We start from the raw sequence: 22,876 nt of genomic DNA on the forward strand, positions 1-22,876 counted from the left end.
TACTTTGTGACCCGTTATTCTATGATGTCTTGTTTCCCCTTGGCGTTAAATGTCGCAGATATTGCTAGCTTTGGGTCTCCTTCACACTTGACATTTCTGCAACATCACTGATCTGACAAGCATGAAAGTATAAGATGCAGCATCGCTGTGTCTGGGCATTTAATATATGGATTGGTCTGGTAATGGTGTGGTATGGGCCTACCTACAGATTAGTATGTCAGGCTTTAAAAGGCTACACAGTCAGTTTAATTTTAAATATAACTTGGATGGAAAAGGCAAAGCTTGTATCATTGTTTGTTTTGCCTGTATTATGAACTGTGTGCGTGTGCGTGTGCGTGTGCGTGTGTGTGTGTGTGTGTGTGTGTGTGTGTGTGTGTGATAAAAACAGTGTTAGAAAAGATTAGATAGCTAATAAGTAATAGAAACAGATATTTTTTGTCACAGTCTCTTGAGATACCGTTGCATTTAACAGCAAGCAAGTCTCAAGGAACCCTTGACTTAGTGGCCTCGGTTTGGTTTCTGATTAACCTCCTTCAACCCTATTTACTCCAGTTATTTGGTTTACATTATGGTCACATCCTCTCTTCTACAGCTATTTGTTCTTGTATTCTACTCCATTTGAACAGACCAATCTAGTATTTTTTTTTGTCTTCCTAGTCCAATCTTTGCTGAGGCACGGATTTATGTCCATCAGCTCCACTTCATCCCAGACCCAGAGGAGGAATAGTTGATTGTTTCAAACATTATGGAAAGGGGACATCAGTGGTAAAACTGTGGGGGTTTTGACAGACAATTCTGAAATATTTTCTTTTATACTGAGACTTTTAATAATTGTTATCATTATCTCTACCACATCTTATTATTATCATAGTTGCATTCTTGTCAGAATGGAAACCCTTTAAATAGCAATAAGACTATTACAAAGTTCCTCATTAAAAACCAGGATAATTCATATTATTTCGGGGTTTTGGCTTCTTGACTTAATCTATGAGGAAAGGATAACAGATATTCAGCAATAAAATAGTTTTAATTTTAACTTCACTTGACAAAAAAAAATGAAACACTGAAATATGAAAAGAGCATAAAAGGTCACTGAACCGAACAAAGACTGTTTTAATATCTTCATACTGCAGTCGTATAAAAAATGTCAGTGGATGACACAATTAAGTAGCCCATAGTTAATATACCCTAAATAAGTATTATCAGTCTATAGGGAGGCATATCAAACATAACTAAACAACAAAACAGATGCTTGATGTTTTCATCTTGTATGATGGATTCCAGAGGAAGAAGCTTTAACTTAGTACTGTGTGTATGTATGCATACTGTGGTTCTCCTCTGTCTTCCTTTCCCTCCTTCATTTCATCACAGTCTCTTCTCTTACATTGAAATTATACAGCACAGCAATGAAAACTGACCGTTTGCTAAACCCCTCCCCTGAACAGTGATTGTCCAATCATAGCTTAACAGGCGTAAGCAGAGTGCTGCAGGGATAACATATTTTTGCAGGTCAATCCAAACAGAGTTTTCTAGAATTAAAATGGAAAAATGTAAGATCCAACTCTTATCATGCTAGAGCTAACTAGCTCTACACTGTCTTCCGAATCTTCAGCTGGTGAGCGTGCTGGCCTTTTGCATAGGGCTTTACCTACAATTATTTAGCATCAAGTACATATTTAAGACACATATTTACAGGGTTCTTGTTTTAAGACGAGTCAGCTAGAAACATTACAAAGTCATCCAGGGCTGGCATTAAAACCAACTCCCAAAATCTGCCAGCAACAGTTTCTCCATGAGCAAAACACCCCCCCCCCCCCCCCCCCCCGCTTTTGTCTACCTCCGTCTGAAATAAAGGACCCGGTGCACTAAATGTGGCCCGTTATCTCTACAACATCATCCGAATCTTCAGCTGGTGAGCGTGCTGGCTTTTTGCATAGGGCTTTACCTACAATTATTTAGCATGCAATCATGTATGTAGCCATCAAGTGCATATTTGAGACACATATTTACAGGGTTCTTGTTTTAAGACGAGTCAGCTGGAAACATGACAAAGTCATCCAGAGGCATCATTAAAACCAACTCCCAAAATCTGCCAGCAACAGTTTCTCCATGAGCAAAACAAGCTGCAAAAACCTCTGCTGTAGACAGAAGCAGCCTCAGTGGTTAGTGGACATGCATTATTATCTGTTTGCTTCTTTTCACCTTTTTTATACACGTCTCCAAAAGTGAGGGACGGTGCCCACTATTTCATTCTGAGAAGCCTCATGTTTGTCTTTAGAATAATGTACAATGAAATATACAACAATACAAGTGCTGTAATTTATATAGCCTACTGTGTTTCTATTGTGGCAGCCAAAATATGATTTGGGGTCTCATTATGACGATAAGAACATAATGCTTAATTGTGAAATCAGAAGACATTCTTGACAAGCTATTTGTGTGACGTATGATCAGACCTTTCTTTCCAATAAGTTAAATGTTTTTATTATTATCCTTCTTTCAAGCAGACTCCCATTTTTAAGCTACAGATTATAAAAAGAAATCAACAACAATCCTCTCTCGATTCACTTCCTATGGGTACTCTACACACCGCATTAAACAGCCATTGGTTTGGAAACAGACATTTGGATTTTAAAATTATGGTGACCAAATTGTTATTTGTTGTATGATTGGGATGTTACTGATCTTGGAATGGAACACATCAAAATACAAACAATAATTCATAGGAACATGACAACAACAGCATCAGATTTAGAAATGAGCATTTATTCCACAAAATCCCGACAAAGTATTTGAGTGATACACAGTCTGGGTCTGATTTCTGAATATATTTTCATAGTAAACAACTCCATCAACTCTGTTATCAGTATGAGAAAATTAATGAGAAAATGAGATAAAGACAGCATATAGAAAACTGATCAAAATGTTGGAAATTACAGCTGTTAAAAATAACATAGAAGACATCTTTATATTTAATTTGTTACATGGATAAAAGTCATGTAACAAACTTGATTGGCTATACAGAATGTGAAAGGGTCTTCCCAACTGTGTTTTTTTTTTTCTAATAAAGGAGATTTAGTTGACCGACATAGCCTTGGGGTAATAGCTATTGCACATTGTTGTCTTTTTGGTTATTTTTTTAATGCAAATTGTTACACCTTCCTTCAGATATGTAGTCGATTCCCTTCATTCTGAGTCTGTGAATTTCACCTCTTTCCCACAAGGGCGCTTTTACCTGTATTTCTAGACCACCTGTGATGAACCTTCTGGCTTGTGGTCGTGACAGCTGTACTGTCTCTTTAAGAGACCCGGAAACGGTTCGCTCCTGTGTGTTCACTGGTCCAGGGCGGTCGTGGATCCCATACAGACAGCTGAGCATGATATTCCATCCTGCCAACTGGGCTTTTCGAAGCAGTGTGCGGTGCTGGCGAAGCCGGGCTGTCCTCAAAGCAGCTCTGAAGGCCTCGGACGTCAACGGTTGCCGTTGGTACTCGACCCCAATTCGTGGCGGTGTCACGGGCATGGAGGAGATACTGGCGAGGGTCGTTGCACCTTTACCCACATACGAAACGAGAGATAAATACCCTCCTCCTCCCGAATCAAACAGCTTGGAGTTCATGCACTTTTACGGAAGTCTCGACAAGGAAGACAAACTCGGCTTCCTGACGAAGCTGTCGCAAGACTTCGGAGTAGACCACAAGGGAGTTTCAGAGCTCGCGTTGAGGCTGTTGGACGCTCAGCTACGAGACTTGGCGACCATTCTGCAAATTGAAGACAGGCTACGATACGGCCTGACTCCCCGTTACAAACAGTTGCTTAACCATATAAGCAGGGCCGAGGGTGGGGTGAAGTTTCTGGTGGATCTCCGAGCCGATGTGCTTGAAATAATCTCATCCAAAGCTAGCGAGACTCCGCACATAAGGGTAATTCATTTGTTTACATTATCTACGGATGCTCGCATGAGCCAAAGCAGTGCTGTTCGCGTTTAGACATTTGGCACTTCCGGCCTGGACAGCTGAACCTTAATGTTCAGTAATTTAGAGGCATTGTGTGTGCTATATTTTAACAGCATTAGCAGTAGGCTGAGTATAGCTGCTTGCACAACTCACCCCCTCACTGAGGCACAACTGCACTCACGTGGCTCACATTTCCTCACAGATTGTGGCAACGACCTTTGTCCCAGATTACCTTCCTAATCAAACTGTAGGAACTAAATCTGTTTTTTATATTAATTTATGTATTCATTGCTTAGAGCATGTTTACAAATAGATGCTACCAAGCTTTTTGCCACAAGACCGTGCCAAGCTCAATTTCAGGACTTCTTTCGTGTGTTTTGCTCGTCTCTGCAGGACTGATCCACTTACTGGACTGCTCTTGTGTTCAAATGGACCCTATAATAATATTTCATTCTATACATGAAGAGACGAGAGCTTCTGTATGCTGAATATAAATCAAGCATGTAATGAATATGCTGAATAATTTTTAAGCAAAATACATTTATATTTTTAATTAAAAACAGATATACATGAATAAACGTGTTTCATCACATCACACAGACATGGTCTCCATGCTCTTTGTCCTCTTAATATCATGTTTTTGGCAACTTATTTTTCAGAAAAGCTACCCTTTTCGAGTCTCATTATTCAGTTATTCATGTTCAGTCAAATATAATTACAATTTTCAATTCAGTTCAGCACTTGAGTGTAGGAGTTTTTATGCGCACCTTGGACTAAAAGTGGAATATTTTTCAGATGGCAGGCTTGCTGTCATAAATCCATGCTCTTTTGTGCGGGTTTGTTCCAGAGTACAAATGAACTCTGGGGATTAATCTCATCTAAGACCTGCATGGATTTTCTTTTTTTCCCAAAGCACAGCTGTATACAAAGTATGACATGTACCGTAGATGTTTTGCTATTAATACATGCTCACTCACTCAGTCAATAGAAAGAGAGTAATTTGACAGGCGGACTCTTTTACGAACATGTGTTAAGAGTGCAGCTTGTAGTTAAAGCACATCAAAGCCTGCATTTCTACCTACTTTCTTTCTGCGGTATTTATTTGCCTACAAGATGAAACAGGATTTTTTTTTAATCAACAGATTTTTTTTTTAGCTTGAAAAAGGATACAAACCTGTGTTCTTGATGTTGGCTGTATGTCTAAGTTGTACAGAGTTGACGCTGCATGAAGCTGTATTTATATATCTACAAGTAGCTTGCAGGCTGGAAATTTGCTATTTGTGTGTCAAAGACCATGAGCAGCTCTTTTATTAACAGGATAAGCAGTAGCCCCTATAGTGTGTATAGATGTAGATCTACTAGGAACAAAAACCCGCCATCTAGAACGATACTTTGGTTTTGTATTTTGAAAACACAATTTGAGATTTAGTGACTTAATCCAAAGCAAATACTATTTCTGCCATATTTGACATGTTGTGTCCACTTATCTGAAACACATTAGATGAAATGCAGACAGCTGATTTGCAAAGTTGTGATGCTGAGATGCAATAATGAAGATCACAAAAGTGATGTTTGTGCAATCAAAGGCTATAATGGTCAAACTAAAACTGGCCTGCTTGAGATAATTCGGGACCATTTAAACAAGCGTACTGATCATCATGACATGTGCTGTCTTTGGATGCTGATTAAGGTTTGAGTGAAAACAGCTTTCTATCAATGTTGAGATACATTTTTATGTTTTGTTTGGCTTTGGAATAGAGCTTTATGTGAATTTTCCATCGCCAGAGGACTTCTGGCCTCTTCTCCAGCTCAATACATATTTTATTCCTGCTGCGGTGTGGTTCAGATACATTTAATCTCAATAACCAAGACCTACTGAGACCTTTTGTAGCTTAAAAAGGTCTAAGCTACCTACGGGGTACTCGTACTGAATGCCGGCCACCTTGGACTTGGGGGTGCACAGCAATCTTTTCTTGTTATGGCCAGAATTGATTGAGCTAAAAATGAGAAAAGGTCATGGTAAATATGAAGCTTTTAGTACATGTATTGATAGTAAGTGCATACCAGGGGAGAGAAAAACCTGTTGTCCATAATGGTTCAGATAATCAAAGTAGCACAGAGACATTATGGGGGGGATTCATACAATTTACAAAGATTACTAAAGTAATGGTAGTTTGAAAGTTGTGTCAAGGCTGCAGATACTTTGGTTCTTGCAAGAGTGTAGAATTCTACTCTAGATGAATCTCTTCTGGTTGGGTAATTGAGTTTTCATGTCCCTTCTTACTCCTTTTACCTCAAGATCTTTCATTCTTGTTCGTCTGTCCACAAACTGAGTGGATGAGACATCGTTTTAGTTGGCTCTTTGGGATTTCACATAGTATAAGCGAGGCAATTTTTTTTTTCCCCCACAGACCGACTGCCAGGCTGACAAGTGGCATGCAGCCCACTGGAGTGAAAGTATTGGCGCACTCTGAGTTTGATCTGTAAACACTTTGGCAGTCGGTGGTCATTTGGCCTAGGAAAGACAGACTGTTCCTTCCAGGCACTGCACAATATACAAAGTATAATCACAATATAACTGCAGCTCAAGGTAACAGAGGCTGCATCAGCTCACAACATCAGCGCCTCGCTGCATTTATACCGCTCCAGTGTCAAAAAAAGTATTGCTTTATTGTCTTTCCAATGGAGTGCAGGATTTTTGTCTTTTCCCTTCCCTCCTTTCTTCCGTGTCTCTCCTAACCTGAGGCTTCCAATGCTAGACCCTTCCATTTCAAAAGACTTCCATCTTCCCCTAGGTCAATGGAACACGCATCTCAGTCTGGCCTTCCTTTTGTGTGGAAGAGAATTGGCTACCCAAGGCAGCAGCTGTACTCTCACGGGTTGTTTATCTGCTGCGTTTTCCACAGAAAATGCTGGGCTGGGATTACCGGCCATTTTATAGATTATTTCACCTCTGGCAGATTGTGAGGTTAGAGGAACACATATATATATATATATATATATTATATATTATATATATATATATATATATATATATATATATATATATATATATTATATATATATATATATATATATATATATATATATATATATATATATACATACATACATACATACACACACACACACACACACACACACACACACACACACACACACACACACACACACACCTTCACAGAAGTAGTGATGTGTCTTGCTAAACTTTTGATTTGCTCCTCACTCAACAGAATTTTCCAGCGTGAGACCTCTGAACCATAGAGATGAATAATGCAGTGCTTAATGCATATATGTGGGGAAGACGTTCAAATTTTGTTAGTTTTGGTTTTATAGTGACTTGCAGAGAATTTCAGCCAGTGGCTTTCACACCATGACTGTACTTGAGCTTGTTTGTATTAGCCATTATTATGACTGACAAGCTGGCATTAAAGTAAGCCTGAAGTGAAGATATCCAAAGGAACAGCCAATATAAGCTGTATTTATGTGCCTCAGTGTGTTTGAGTGTGTGCACCGCGGCCGCTTGTTTGTGTGTTTGCTAAAGATTTGCTTTAAATGAAGTCTGACCTTTTGCAGGAGGACAGGCCTGCTTTGAAATGGCAAGTTGTTTATTGAAGTGCCTCCTCTACATTGCGAGCTCAAACAAATCACTACTCATAATGTGAAAACATTCAAACGGCATGCGAAGGCCTCGGGAACCATACACCCCTCACAGTGTGTAAGATAGCGGTCTGGAATTGTTTATAGCCGACAGACAAACTTGAGCAACTTGGAAGCTAGTCAATATGATATAGAGCTTGTACGTTCTCCCAATAAAATAGGTCCGTAAGGCTGTTAGGACTCTGTTTATCCACCTCTTTTAATAGTCCTATAAAAGTTGTAATTTCTACAGAATTAGTTTTTTTGTTTCTCCCTCATAATATAGACAAGAATGACAACAGAATCCTCCATAGCAAAGTAAAAGGACAGTGCTCAGATAAGTTAATGTAGTGGAGACCATAACATTCTCTTCCATATTCATCAAATAGGATTTATTTGCATACCATTGTTTTATTTTTGCAAAATATAGTTCCTATTATGAAATACAAATGCACCATTCAGCTTTCCTTCTCCGGATTGACCGGCTGCTGAGCTGCTCAACAAAGGAAAGAATGTGGTGAATTTTCAATTACCTGCTAGATGTAGATGTTAATTCTAAACCCTGAACTTGTTTTGCTCTCCCAGGACCTGAACGGCACGCTGAAGAGCTTGCTGTCTGAGTGGTTCTCTGTAGGTCTGCTCCGACTGGAGAGAATCACCTGGCAGTCCCCCTGCGAGATCCTGCAGAGGATCAGCCAGTAAGTGCATTCATGCTCTCTCATACTGACTGTGGTTCTCCTCTGTCTTTCTTTCCCTCCTTCATTTCATCACAGTCTCTTCTCTTACATTGAAATTATACAGCACAGCAATGAAAACTGACCGTTTGCTAAACCCCTCCCCTGAACAGTGATTGTCCAATCATAGCTTAACAGGCGTAAGCAGAGTGCTGCAGGGATTTTTGCAGGTCAATCTAAACTTTCTTTTCTAGAATTAAAGATGGAAAAATGTAAGTTCCAACTCTTATCATGCTAGAGCTAACTAGCTCTACAACATCATCCGAATCTTCAGCTGGTGAGCGTGCTGGCCTTTTGCATAGGGCTTTACCTACAATTATTTAGCATCAAGTACATATTTAAGACACATACAGTATTTACAGGGTTCTTGTTTTAAGACGAGTCAGCTAGAAACATTACAAAGTCATCCAGGGCTGGCATTAAAACCAACTCCCAAAATCTGCCAGCAACAGTTTCTCCATGAGCAAAACAACCCCCCCCCCCATGGTAAACTGCACATGTATTCTACAAAATGTAGAGCTTGGCGAACGTAGCGACAGTCGCTAAGGAGGGCGGGACTTAGTGAACGGTTAAGTGAAAACTGAAAAACTAACCAACAGCCCTCTGCCAGGTACGAGGCAGTGCACCCTATCAGAAACTGGACAGACCTGAAGCGCAGAGTTGGGCCATACCGCCGTTGTTATGCCTTCACCCATGCCGCCATGCCAGGAGAACCCCTGGTGGTGCTGCACGTGGCCCTCACTGAAGACATCTCTGATAACATTCAGGTTAGAATCGATAGCTGCAGGCTGTTGTAATGGTTTGTCTCTCTTTACCACACCTTGGGGGATAGTTAAACATCTGGGATTTACTAGCTTGTTCCTCTTCTCCGCTGACAAATGGATTATTGCTGTGTGGAAAAACAATACAGAGACCTTTAAACTGCGCATCCCTCTGGGAGCAGCCTCTACTCTGCTGGCTTTCTTTACTTGGTATTTACAGTGAGGAAAAGGTGGTTTTGACAACTCTGCAGTTTGAGAATATTCCATGGTGTGAAATACCGCAACGATATCCACAGTTTTGTTCCAGCAGCTCTAGCATAGCTATACTAGACTCCTGCACAGCTATCTAACCACCCTGGGCTTGTATCTGGATGAGTGACTCGCAGTTTGTCTGTGTGACTTGACAAAAATGTCTGTCTTCTCACAGAGCATCGTCCGTGAGTTCGCCACTCTTGACTCCGAGGAGGACGTGAATAAGATAAATGCAGCCATCTTCTACTCCATCTCCTCCACTCAGGCTGGCCTTCAAGGGGTGGAGCTGGGCAACTACCTCATCAAGAGGGTGGTCCGAGAACTACAGGTGAGTGCGAGTGGGGCGTAGCATGTAGCGTAGCACAATGGTCAGCCAAAAGAACTATAGCTGTGGAACTAGGACTGGATGTTGCAGCACTTGATTATTCAAATTTAAAGTTCTCAAAAGTGATTCGTACTCTTCATCATTTCAAACCCCGGCATCTGCATACACTGTACATTTTATAATCTTTGAGGAAATTACCATTTCATTTTAAAATGCAACAATGACTAAAATTCACAGACGAACATAATAACGTTGCGATGTTCTGATGCATTTTCTGTATTGTATATTACCTAATTTGATACAGTTTGTTTGATATGTATATTTTGTGTTGGTAGTTTTACTAATTAAAATACATAAAATACTGTAATAGAATTACTTTAATCCATTCTATTTGAATTCCTATAAAGACTTGGCTTCAGTAGAACACAACATCACAGAAAAGGCAAGGTTATGTAAACATTGGTTATCTAAATACAATAACTATAAACCACATAGTCTTATCAGTGAAGCTTTTACACCACCCTTCCCCAGTAAAGCTACATAACACCTTATCATTTACAGTGCATGGGTACAGCTGTTAACTCCTGCAGAGCTCTTCAGCTCCTCCCCTATGCTGTAGTAGCAAAGAGTGTTGTTAGTCTCCTCCACAGGATCTTTCACTCTGCATGACTCACACGCTGAATTCAATTAAAAGGCTTTACGGTGGCCTTCAGGTGCGGCCCAGCTGGCACGGCGTTATTCCAGAGAGAAATGTAGCTGTGCCAGGCAAGATTTTTTTTGTTTGATTGCTTTTCAAAAGTTTTTATTTGAGTCTCAGTGCTGAATCATAAATATCCCGCTTGTTCTAGCTCTTGCTTATACACACATGAATGCATACACACATACGGGGCTGTAGTCACTAGACAGGCAGTAATGAAATCTCATCCATCCCTGTCAATGAGCGCAGAAGAGCCCTTCACGTTGGGCCACTCCAGCAAGCTCTTGTTAAACGATTGGATGATTGAAAGGAACATCAGAAGCCACTCCAACAGATGGAAAGTAGCTCTTTACAGTGTGTCCTCATAAAAAAATCAGGTTTCAAAGATTTAAGCAGCGCCCACTTTAGTTATTCCAACAATGGAGTTGTGCTTTGATTGGTGCAAGCTTTTCACTCATTGCCATTTTTATTAATGGCAAAATACGCTTCAGTGAGCTCAGCAGATGTTGCATTTCCTGCTTTAGCATTAGGGCTGTTTGTGTCGGAGTGGAAAGTAGGTTATACTGCTGTAACAGCCTTACAGTCGGGGAATGTTGTCTTCATCCAGAGGTCTACTAGCTTTGCAACCCAGCAGCTTCTCCCTCCGTCTTTGTTGTCTTTCTAATGCAAAAATAGTAATTAAAAAAAAAGGCTTCTCTATACTACCCTACAGATTTGTCTACTTTTATTCATATTTATATTGAAATCAAGGTATTAATTTATAGTTAACAGCTTGTGAAAAATCAATAAGTGAACTTAGTTTTAGCTGGCTATTTCACTAGCTAGCTTTCTCTTGGTACCAAGCCAGAGACAAATACAACAAAAAATTCTATAGCATAATAATTGTGAAAAGACAGATTCTGGTTGTAATATGTGTCTACTGGATTTTGGCTTTGTAACGCAGTATAAAATCCAGTTTGGAACTTGTACTTTTCAATGTGTCCTCCGTTCCTTTTTTCTGGACGCTTTTATCCAAAGCATTCCATCAGTGCAATTATATTTTCATGACCTTCGTGGGAGTTGAACACCTGACCCCAACAGTGTAAGTGCCGTAGCACCGACGCCACCTAAAAGACAACACAAACTCGTATTCTTCAAACTTGTATTCCGTAGAGGGCTTGGCTTTCTGACAGGGTGTTATGTAAAGGTGAAGAGAAGAGCGGTGCAGCCACAGAGGGACCACTATGATGATGGATGGATGATAGAGTGGAAAAGAAAAGGTCACAGCCGTGATTTAAGGTGAAGGGAGGGGGTCTTGCTTGTCTTTGTAGATTGGCCCCTAGAGCACAGGTCTGGCACTGCCCCTCTTTTTTCTCTGTATCCTTTCCTCCCTGTTCCTTTATCACCTCTCCTACCGCCTCTTTCCCCATTTCCACCTCCCTCTTTTCCATCCTCATCCTCAGTTCATTGGGAGCAGCCAGTAGTTAAAAGTAGAAGTTGGTGTGAAGAGGGCAAGACCAGGATACAGTAGAGCAAGGGGAAACATAAGGGGAGAGTCAGCGGAGTGTTGAAAGTGAGAAGGCTGGATCTTGAACTTAAGGGAGGGCCAAATCAAGGATGATGAAAGGAAAACGTCGCAAAGCAACGCGTCCCTCCAGGGGTTGTCTGACACTTCCACTTTTATCTGCAGCGACTTTCACTCCTCTGCCTGCCACATCGCTCCGTCACTTATCAACCCAGATGCCTGAGTGCGAAGATGGGTAGAGAAAAAGGGGAGGATTTTTTTTGGCGAGAGGGTGGAGGAGAACTCATGAGATGGGTGGGTGGGTGTTGTGTGGTCGAGACAAGACATGGGGTAGAGGCGAGTGAGGGAAGAGGACAGGTATTAAAGGTGAGAGTGCAAGGGACTCAGGGGGAGGGAGGGAGGGGGAGAGAGAGAGAGAGAGAGAGGGGATCATCCGTCTCCATCAGCGGGGCAGGATCGTGAAGCAACAGAGTTGATTTGTAATGCCGTCCCTGTCTGAGCTGCCGACTGAGCGCAAACAAAAAAATGTTGTTTTGTGTTTTGATACTGAGGTGGAGCGTTCATCTCCCTTATTTCCACCGTTGCAGAGCTTGTGCCCCTGCGCTCTAGTGAAGATCAAATCTCTGCTGCCTCTCGTCTGTTTTCTTTTCACCGTTACCGTGTCTTCTCATCCCTTTTCCAGCTTTCTCTTTTGTTTTCCTCTCGTCAAGCTGGTTAAAGCAAGTTGAAGCAATTCTGCGTTGAAGTGTCTCCGCTTGCATGCAAATGATTCTGCCACTTTGTGTTTCAAAATAGGGGATATAAAAAAAGAATCTTTTTAACCCTTAAATGCATGAATGTTTTGCCAAACCTTATATTAGGTCTTTAGAGACCCGTTCCATATTTACCACAGATTGGGCTACACCCTAAAATAACATTGCTTCTGAATGTTTTCAGAACACAATATTGATAAAATTACATTTTAACCATGTATTTTTATATATATATATATATATATATATATATATATATATATATATATATATATATATATATATATATATATATATATATATATATATATATATATATCAACATAGCTTTTTATATATTATTTGTTAATGCATATATGACTGTGTTTCACACAAGCTACCGTAACTGCTTTGTGACCAAACACAAATTAGTCGGCACAGTATAACCTTTTTTTTTTTTTTTTTTTATTAATTATCTGACTGATCACTTTGTTTAAAAATATATATTCCTGGTCTTCTGTTTCAGTCATAAAAACCCTCCAACATCACAGAAAGTGCTGCTCTGCAGTGTGCGCGACACACTGATGCTGCGCCATCGTGTTACTAAGACCTAATCAAACTTTTTCATCATTATGTCATAAATTGAGGCCAAACTGGAAAACATATTACAGATGTTATCTGCTACCTGCATAGTGTGAAAAAAAGGCACACTTACATTCCTCAGGTCTGTAACGACAAAGGGAGTTCAGGGCCTAGTGTATTAGACAGGGCCGTATTCATAATGCTTCCTAGTACAAGGTGTACTTAGTGACGAAATTCAAAGAAAAATTCTTAGAATTATGACATTTTCTAATAATAATGTTAAGATAAGCATCCTGGTACAATACAAGTTCACAAAGCATCCTAGCTCTTAGGAGTGTTCCTAAGATGAAAAACTGCAAGAATTTCTAAAAAGAGAAGAAAAAAGCACCATGAATCACAGTGAGCTCGTCACTGAAGGGATAGGGATAATGTCTGTCGCTGATCTCAGAGATGTGCTCACATCTTCCACCAAATGCAATATCAGCAGAAATGAAAGGGATCACAACACTAACATATTTGCAACTTCGGGTAAAAAAGCAACAGTGCTCGATTGTTTATAGATTTACATGCAGACCAACGGCGCTACTTGTATACACTGGCCAGCAATCGCATGAAAGCTGATGATTAACCAATTACACCATTTAAAAGAATGCGTCATATTGGGGGTCAACCACTCCTCCTCACTAAGGTAAACATTTCTGTCCCTTCCTTGTTTTGAGTTTCCTAAATCCCCAAGACTTGAATAAATGTTTAGGCAAAGTTAGGAGCTCTCTGGGGAATACTCTCACAATGTTTGTGAATACGCGCCCTGAAGTATACGTTTGAGGGTTAACTCTACCTTGCCCCCCCCCCTCTCTCCTCATGCCTTACAGAGCGAGTTCCCTCACATGGCCCAGTTCTCCAGCCTGTCTCCGATCCCGGGCTTCTCCTCCTGGCTCCAAGGTCTGCTCAGCCAGTACAAGAAGGAAGGCCGGGGCTCTGACCTCCTCTCTGAGCAGGAGTGGAAGGAGGTGGAACAGGCCACTGACTCGGCCCCGGGGTCTGCAGCCATTGAGGCCCTCCGCAAGCTGATCGCCACTAGTGAGTGGATGCGTTCTGAGCGCCTGACCCGCGTCCTGGAGCCCGCCCTGATGCGTCTCTGTGCCTGGTACCTCTACGGGGAGAAGAGGCGAGGCTACGCTCTCAACCCAGTGGCTAACTTCCACCTGCAAAACGGCGCCAGCATGTGGCGGCTCAACTGGAACGGCGACACCAGCCCAAGGGGCGTGGCAAACTCTTGCGGCATCATGGTGAACTACCGTTACTTCCTGAACGAGACGTCTAAAAACAGCGCTCTTTACCTGCAGAATAAGGTCCTCAGTGCGTCGGAGCAGGTGCTGGGGCTGGTGTCCCAATTTCAGAAGAGCAGCAAACTGTGAGAAAGAGACGAGGACAAACCCACAAATACAAATCTGTTCGGCTAGAAGGCACTTGACGTCATTAATACGTTAACTGACGAATTTAATGATACAATATTTGACATATTAAAACTGCTTCAGAGACACTGAATGGACGTCAGCTGATATTGCTTTTGAATTGAAATTAGAACTTTTCCCACATGACGTGTCTCATCCCATCATCTGTATGTAGTGCATAGGTTAGGCTTCTTGCCTCATTGGGTTTCTGGTTGAAGCTGTTTGATATTGTGTAAGTGCCTCTCAGGCTGAGAGACTGTAGCTAATGAAGCACGAGGCATCTATCAATGCATTATCATGTTCTTGGATAACAGTGTGTGTAATGGTGAAGCACGAGCAATGAGGGAGTGCAGCTACTGGAATAAATGATGTTTAGATTCTTTCATTTGGCTGAACCGTCTCACTGCAAACATGTTGATGAATGGGAGAGAGTTGGAGTGTGTCTCTTTTTTTTCTTGGGCAGGGTTTCAATGGGGTTTCCCACTAAAGCACAGTACACAAAAGGCATGAAATCAATAAGTACAATTATTATATCATTTTACATAACTCTAAACAAAACGGTATTTGTTTTCGTCGACTGTGCTCATTCTGAGCCACTGGACTAGACCCTCCTGATGCCTCACATGAATCACATGATTTCATTTTTTTGATAATTTTCCCTTCACACACACACACACACACACACACACACACACACACACACACACACACACACACACACACACACACACACACACACACACACACGCACCACCAACACACACACACACACACACACACGCACCACCAACATCTCCAGAGAGCCATCGTTGACGTTGTAACTGCTCTGTACAGGTGCCAAGCAGGGCTCATACCAGCCCACACTCCATTGTTGTGAAATAATATATTACAGCAAGTTGACTGTGAAATTACATTTTATCTCTCCAGGGAGCCAAACTTTCTTCTTGTTTTTTTCACACCATCTGTAGCCCCCCCCCCCCCCCCCCAATTTTTCTCTCTCCCTGTGCTGCTCTGTGTCCTAGAAACTAATGGAGTGGGAAATAAAGTTAAAGTAAATGGGTAGATTGATGGTGTTCAGTTGTGAAGGAAGGGGGAGGAGAATAAAAAGGACAGTTGTTTAAAGGATGCCCTTGACAGACGGTATGAGTGTCTCCGGAGATATTGGAGACAATAAGAGAAGCCTACTCCTCTGTGTGCGTGGGGACACGGAAGAGAGCGACACTGTCACGCCATCTCACAGTGGATTATGGTGCACACTTATATGGGTTGCCAGGGAAACAACCATAACATATTCCACACTGCTGGCCTGTTTTAAGTAGCCGTTACCTAGAATCGACCAATGGTTAGTGACCGCACAGAGTGGTTTGTGTTAGAAGTCCAGCAGCCTCTTAAAATGAACTTTTTAAAAGTATAGCACGTCGTAAAGTGAAAGTAATTACTTTTTTAGTCAATAGTAGTCAGTCAGGTATTTCCCATTGGAAGAATAAGAAGACAAATCACTCACACAGTGAGCTGTTACAGCACTGAAATATGATTTATGAAAGCATCGGTCCCACTAAATGAAATAATCCAAACCTCTTCTGTGGATGCTTAACAGGACGGGTCCACTTTTCATGTGTTAAATGGAGCTAATTTGAAAACAGCTATTCAAATGAATGGAATCTGAACAATTTACTTAAAATTCGAATCTGTAATCAAGTAAAGTAAAGCAGTAAAATTGGATAGCCATGTTAGAGATTTTTGTAGACAAATGTAATGGCACGTATTCTGATCACTGACAGTTTTCATATTGGCGCAGTGTGTACTTAGACCAGTCTTCATTTGTATCTAATCAGATTACAGTTTTGTCACATTTCCAGCATAGCACATGTTAATAATGGATTCACAGCCAAGTTCAATATTGTACTGCTCCGTTGTCAGACATGTCTTGCCAATACTTTCCAAAAAGCAGCAGAAGACCTGATTACAATTGATTAGAAACTGTCGGCTGTGGAAATTCATGCCTCATCTAAAAATAATTCAGTAATTCAGACGATTCATTTCTTTTTTTAAAGATTGGGAGTGCATGTGTGCGTAGCGGTGGTGTATTTGATTTCTTATCCCTCATTTGGAGGAAATTGCCTTACAAATGAAGCTAATCCATTTTTTACAGATCACAGTGACCAGAGAAGTCACAGAGTGATGGTAGAGTGGTGGCCGTGACATTTTCATGTTCTAATTCATTCTGATAAGGTCTGAGATACAAAAGCCTTTTGTCTTCATCTGTACGGCAAGTTTGAAGTACAACTATTGAACTGGATTGTAACACTGATAAACTCTGATATGTTGCATTTCATAATATATTAGAAAGTTGTCAATAAAACAAAAACATAAAGTGGGTGACAGCAAAACGTGGTATTCCAAAACTACTCAAACAGTTAATACAGTTAATACTGTCATGATTTTGGATTGGAAATGGTTTCTATAGATTAATAATGTCACTTAGCGGTTAATCAGAAAGCCCAAAAAATCCATCTGAACACTGGTGGTGTCTTTCTCCCAAATTAAATGCTTCAATCGCTTGTCAGTTTATTGAAGCACTTGAATGTATTAAATGGTATGGAGAATACACATTGGCACTGGCACAGAACACAAACAAACCCATTCCAACTCAGTCCAACATTTCTTGTGATCGCTGAGGAAAACAGGGAGCGCACAAACGTGCCAAATCAGACTCATTGGACTGGTGGCGTCCTCAAAGGCAAATATGGCTGAAGAAAATGTCACAAAGGACAACAAAACATAAGATTGTAATTTTTTGGAACTATCAAATTGTTGTCCCAGCCAGCATACAGTGAACTGTGACCTTTGCTAAGTACTTAAAGCTTAATTGTCGCTTTTTATTGCAAAATACAAAATCCATTGAACCTCAGCCACGCTTAAATACCATGAGAAACTGGTTTTAGATATTATGTGTTTTAGTAACATTAAAGAACTATGATAAGAACAAGCAACAATCAAAGATTAAAGCTGCAAGCAGCGATGAACGGGCACCGCCGGTGGGGGCTCTCGGGTACAGAAGGTTGTTTATACTGTGGCCTCAATCAGAAGAAAGAAAAGTTTTTAAAAGCTTGAGAAATAAAATATACATATGTTTTTTATTTTATTCTTTTCCATATTTTATGGATCAGAAATCATTATATTCAAACATAAACAAAAACATTCACCGGCGCGGGTGCGACAAGTGATACAGTCACCACCGAGGGATCTACGTGACGTGCGGGCACCGACCCGGCTGTGTTGCTCGGGTGAATTCCATACATGCTGTTAGCACTCTCTCTCATCACGCCAGAACGAATTCGACCATGGAATCCGTTCTGCCGCTCTAGTGGCGCTTGAGTAACACTATGTATAATACTTCTGATGTTATTGAAATGTCCTTGTAACATATTTTTGCAATATTGTGTGATTAATGAATAATCTCAAGAGTGGAATGTAATGGTAAAAATATGCATACACTGTGTGTCCTTGCTGTGAACTTGAAACTAATAAATGTATCTTATTGATTCTTAATATTCATGATGAAGCGTCTTCAATGTCATAAGGCTTTCCTTACTAAATTTGAGAATGATCTGGTCAACTGGCTAGGAGGAGTAAATACAAGTATAAAATGTGACATTTCCTTTTGCCAGTAGGTGGCGCTATGAGTTATTGAAAATGGCCGCCACGCCACGCCAAGGTTCTTTCATGAAAACTCACCAATTTGATACATTTTCATCACAAAGGCCTGAACCTGAAGAGCATCATGACCGAATTTGAGGTTGATCCCATGAAATCTGTAGGAGGAGTTTGTTAAAATACAAAGGCTGAAAACTGCGAAAAGTGACAAAAAAGCACAACATGGCGGGTTTACTGTAGTGCCCCCTGGTTATGGTTGAATGAAATACAAATGTCAGGGTATGTTACAGGATGCAATGTGCACATATGCTGCAAATTTGGTGATTTTAGGACAAATGGTTGAGAAGTTGTGTATTTCGATATATAAGCCACACCCCTAAGACGTTTATTGGTCCATATCTTGTAAACACAAAGAGATATCAAAAAGCTTTTGATAACTTTTGATGATGTAGATCCAATAATGATTCAGAGCAAATTTGGTATCAATCGAAATCAGCGTGTAGGAGAAGTTTGCAAAAATGTGTTTTTCACAAAATTCAAAATGGCGGAAAATCTAAGTAGGCGGAGTTTATGGACCTGAGAGGCTTTTTTGTAGATCTAGAAGAGGTGGACATGTGTGTTGAATTTCAAGTAAATCGGACATACTGGCTGAAGGGCGTCGCTGGTCAAAATTCTAGGGGGCGCTCGAGAGACATTTATTTACACACAAATATGCAACCTATATCAGATGGCTATATTCACCAGGCCTGAGAAGTGTGCAAAATTTGGTGAGTTTCGAGTATGACAAGTCCCCCAAATATGCGCCCGATGTACTATGTGTATTCAAATTGCAATAGGGCTTTCATGGCCCGACGTTATCAGTTGCTCGGGCCCTAATAAAGCTTGGGGGAAAAAAAACACCCCTTGGTATTGTTATTAGGTATTTAACACTCATAAATGCTAATCTGTTTCATCAGGACTGTGGGGATGTAGTTCAGATTTGACTAACAGTAGCCCAAAAAAAAAAAAAGTCATGCCAACTGTCATATTTAATTTTATGTAGCCCTGGTGTACCGAACCCAAACACCCCATCATTCCAGTTTAAAGGGTAACTTAGGTCTACTCTATATAGTGTTGGGGTTCTATATTTAAATATCGCAAAATTCTGATTGGTGATTAAAAGTACGTGACATCACCTTTTTCCCATCAGAGCCCAGCCCACAGCGAACTGTTATTTAAAAGCACGGATAAATGCGCATGGACAGAAGTCTCTTATGGGAAATAACCAAAATGGCTTCAACTTTGGCAGATCATTTTAGGATCCAATCACTCAGAGACAGATTATTGAAAAAGCCTTTAAAGGTGCATAATAGACCCTTTTAGAGTTTGTAATAAGTGATGACATACGTAAGTGTGCGCACGCAAGTACAGCAGAGTGCAATAGCTTGTTAAGCTATGCAAGGGCATTGCAAATGCAACCTAAAACAAGTTTAATCAGTACATAGCACAGTTGTTTGTTGCTATTTTAATGTTAAATGTTAAATACAGTTTCTTTAACTAACTACTGACCAACCTACTTTTCAGTAAAGTCAGTAAATTGTATCTAGTGTGCTGTTAACATGAATGAGTCATTTATGTGGCTCAAAGAGTCAATACACTTGCTGATGTATTTTTTTTTAGGGCATCAGCTCAGGTTGAAGGATGTGTCCGCTGAAATTTTATAGGGTGTGGCATTTTATTGTAACACTTTCTCCTGACATTTGAGGGAAATCAATGCACCCCGCTTCTTCGGCTTCGTAATTTTTTATGATGAGGACTTTTGCACACATTTTCTAAATGTCATTGTGTGGTCTTTTCACAGCAGTGTTTGCGGATAAGTGATGATGTGTGGAACGTGGGATTTTCAGTTAAAACTGAAGGGAGAGGGAACAAAAACTTCCCAAAGGCTGGTTTTACCTGCAGGCCATTGACTTATCTGTGTGTGTATGTGAGGGGACAGTTCATCCAATTGTGTTAATCCATTCTTCCTGGTTGCTGTCGCTGGTCCTCCTTCATGCTTCTCACCTCAGATCATCGCCATTCTCCACCTTCTCCACCCCTTGGTAACCCGACCCTGCACCCAAAGCCCATCCAATCCCTTGGTCTGTCTTCAAAGGGCTTCACGGTTTTACGAGCAATCAGGACGTACACATACACACACACACACACACACACACACACACACACGTTCCACATGTGAATAGCCACACGCTCTTGCAGGGATACACACTGCCTTTTGAATCTGCCCATATTTTTGCAAGATGTAACCTTTAGAGGGCAGCAGAGTTTCACTCAGAGTGAATAGTCAGACACGCCATAATACAGTAGCTGGAAGGATGCTTCCTTGGTGTGTTGGCCGGCCACACACACACACACACACACACACACACACACACACACACACACACACACACACACACACACACACACACACACAAAACACCTTCCCTGCTTTCCTTAATTCCCATACCTCTCTCTCTCTTCTGGCATACCTGCCTTTCTTTCCTTCTTCTGTTATTTCTGTCATTCCTTTCAGCTCACCCATTCTGTCCCAGTTGCGGAGCGAGTTGGAGATTGACAGATCTGCTATATCTGGTTATAGGCCGTAATTAAAACTAATTTGGCTTGCTGATGGTATTTTCCGCCCCCCCCCCCCCCCTTTCATCCATTGCAATTAGTCAGTATTAGCTGACCTGACGTCTTGTATCAGATTAGGTTATTGAATGAAAAGAGGTAAACAGGCGGAGGTAGTGGTGGCATCACCCTAGGGTGAAAGCCACTCCAGGCATGATACAGCTGCCAGACAGATTGAAATGAGAGTGTGAAACCTCTCTCTCCCTGTCTCCTTCACTCTCATACACACACATGCACACACTAACTGTGCATTGATTCTAACAGTTCCCTGGATCACTGAGACAGCTTTTCAGAAAACATTGACCAGAAGTTAAAGAGCATAATGCGTAGAAGACACACATACTCAGTGGGCTCTGTAACTGAGTTTGTTGATCGGGTAAACAGATTGAGACCCACAGGTGATGATCACTCACAAATCACCTTTCATTTGTCCTTCCTTCTCTTCATCCTCTGCCCTTGATATCGGGACCACCTGGAAATTTCTGGAAACACATTTCTGTTGATCTTGCTGCTAATATAAAGTGCCTCCTACTGTGCATGAGTCAAATTTCTCAAACTTTTGACAGTTGGGAAACAAACCAGATGTTGAGAGATTTAACAAAACAGATGCTCTGACACACATTGTTTGTACACGTCGTCCTTCCTTAAAGTTGAATTGACAAAGTGACTCCCCTGAGTAGAAAGACATCTTAAAGAGACCAAGATATAATATTTACAAATTTACAACACAATGGTACATTCATTGGTCAGTTTTTGATTGTGCAGTAATATTGTCAACCTTCTTGTCCATTGAAACGATTGCCATTACAGATGAATGGTATCCCACAATGTAACCAAAGCACCAGCTACTTCATGTAGATGCAGACATTATTACAACAATCTACTAGATCCACATTTAAGGGTCTACGGCAGGCTCTATTAGGCTGTACCGAGCACATTGGTGCGTTGACCAGAAACATGCTAATGTCCATGCTAATAATCAGAGGGTCGGCGGTTCGATCCCCGGCTCCTGCTCTACTAGTCTCATGTCAATGTGTCCTTGAGCAAGACACTTAACCTGTGTAGCTGCGTCTATGGTGTATAGATAGATCCTGAATTGTAAGTTGCTTTGGATAAAAGCGTCTCCTAAATGACCGTAATGTAATGTATCCCAAAGCCCAGCTGAGGCTGATGGGAATGTCATTAGTTTTGCAGATATTTGGCCATAAAGTATTGAACAAACTGACTCTCTGACCAGATGAATGCCCAAATACAAAGAAATTACAACTCATCTTTAGAGGTACATGAATTTCTGTACCAATTTTCATGACAATCCATCCGATAGCCGACAAGACAACACAAAAATCACCAATGTCAATCTGATGATGACACATGATGAAAAGACGGATTCACCAAAGCTTTAAAGATTCATACTTGGGAACCATATCTTCACAAAATATATTGGCAATCCATTCAATATTTCGGTCTGGACCAAAGTGGTGTACGGACTGAAAGAATATTCAAAATGATGGAGCAGAGGCAGAGATATTCTGACTTGTATTATTGGTCAAACTCCAAAAACATTGGATCCCATGCTGTAACCAACAGACCTTCCCTGCCTGGTGCCCACATCTTTTTTTAAAGTTTGTAACACAGGCTTTTTGTTAGTACATGTAGTCATCAAGCCCAAACTCATTACCCTGATGACAGCACAGGTTTTTTTTTCTCAGACTTGATAAAGCTCCTTCACAGCTACAGAAGATGTTATATTATTATTAACTATTAGTCTCTTGAATGCCAAAAAAAGATCAGAATCCCTTGTCTCTTATTCATATTAGTAAAACATATTTTAGGATCATTTATGAAGTCATGCTGCTAATTAATGTTTCATTAAAGGCTCACAGGTGTGATATTCATACTCCATATAGTCAAAACCTCCCAATTCATTTTTAA

General features: G+C 40.8%; 1 protein-coding gene across 1 annotated transcript; it reads left to right on the forward strand.

Annotated features, from left to right (window-relative positions):
• Nucleotides 1-3,330: 3,330 nt before the first annotated feature.
• On the forward strand, nt 3,331-15,020 carry mlycd (malonyl-CoA decarboxylase). The gene is made up of 5 exons (XM_068723599.1): nt 3,331-3,923; nt 8,181-8,293; nt 8,940-9,096; nt 9,518-9,670; nt 14,054-15,020. The coding sequence occupies exons 1-5, from the start codon at nt 3,378-3,380 to the stop codon at nt 14,597-14,599; spliced, it is 1,515 nt and encodes a 504-aa protein (XP_068579700.1). The 5' UTR covers nt 3,331-3,377; the 3' UTR covers nt 14,600-15,020.
• Nucleotides 15,021-22,876: the final 7,856 nt, after the last annotated feature.

Source organism: Cebidichthys violaceus, unplaced genomic scaffold (genome assembly GCF_023349555.1).
Source record: "Cebidichthys violaceus isolate CVI_PGR_0920_01 unplaced genomic scaffold, fCebVio1.0.p SCAF_3, whole genome shotgun sequence".
NCBI lineage: Eukaryota > Metazoa > Chordata > Actinopteri > Perciformes > Stichaeidae > Cebidichthys > Cebidichthys violaceus.

Bases quoted from the DNA above. Each gene is read 5' to 3' on its own strand.
- mlycd (XM_068723599.1), top strand. From the start codon at position 3,378: ATGATATTCCATCCTGCCAACTGGGCTTTTCGAAGCAGTGTGCGGTGC. The intron at 3,924-8,180 runs GTAATTCATTTG...TTGCTCTCCCAG, and splicing joins GCGAGACTCCGCACATAAGG to GACCTGAACGGCACGCTGAA. The intron at 9,097-9,517 runs GTTAGAATCGAT...GTCTTCTCACAG, and splicing joins ACATCTCTGATAACATTCAG to AGCATCGTCCGTGAGTTCGC.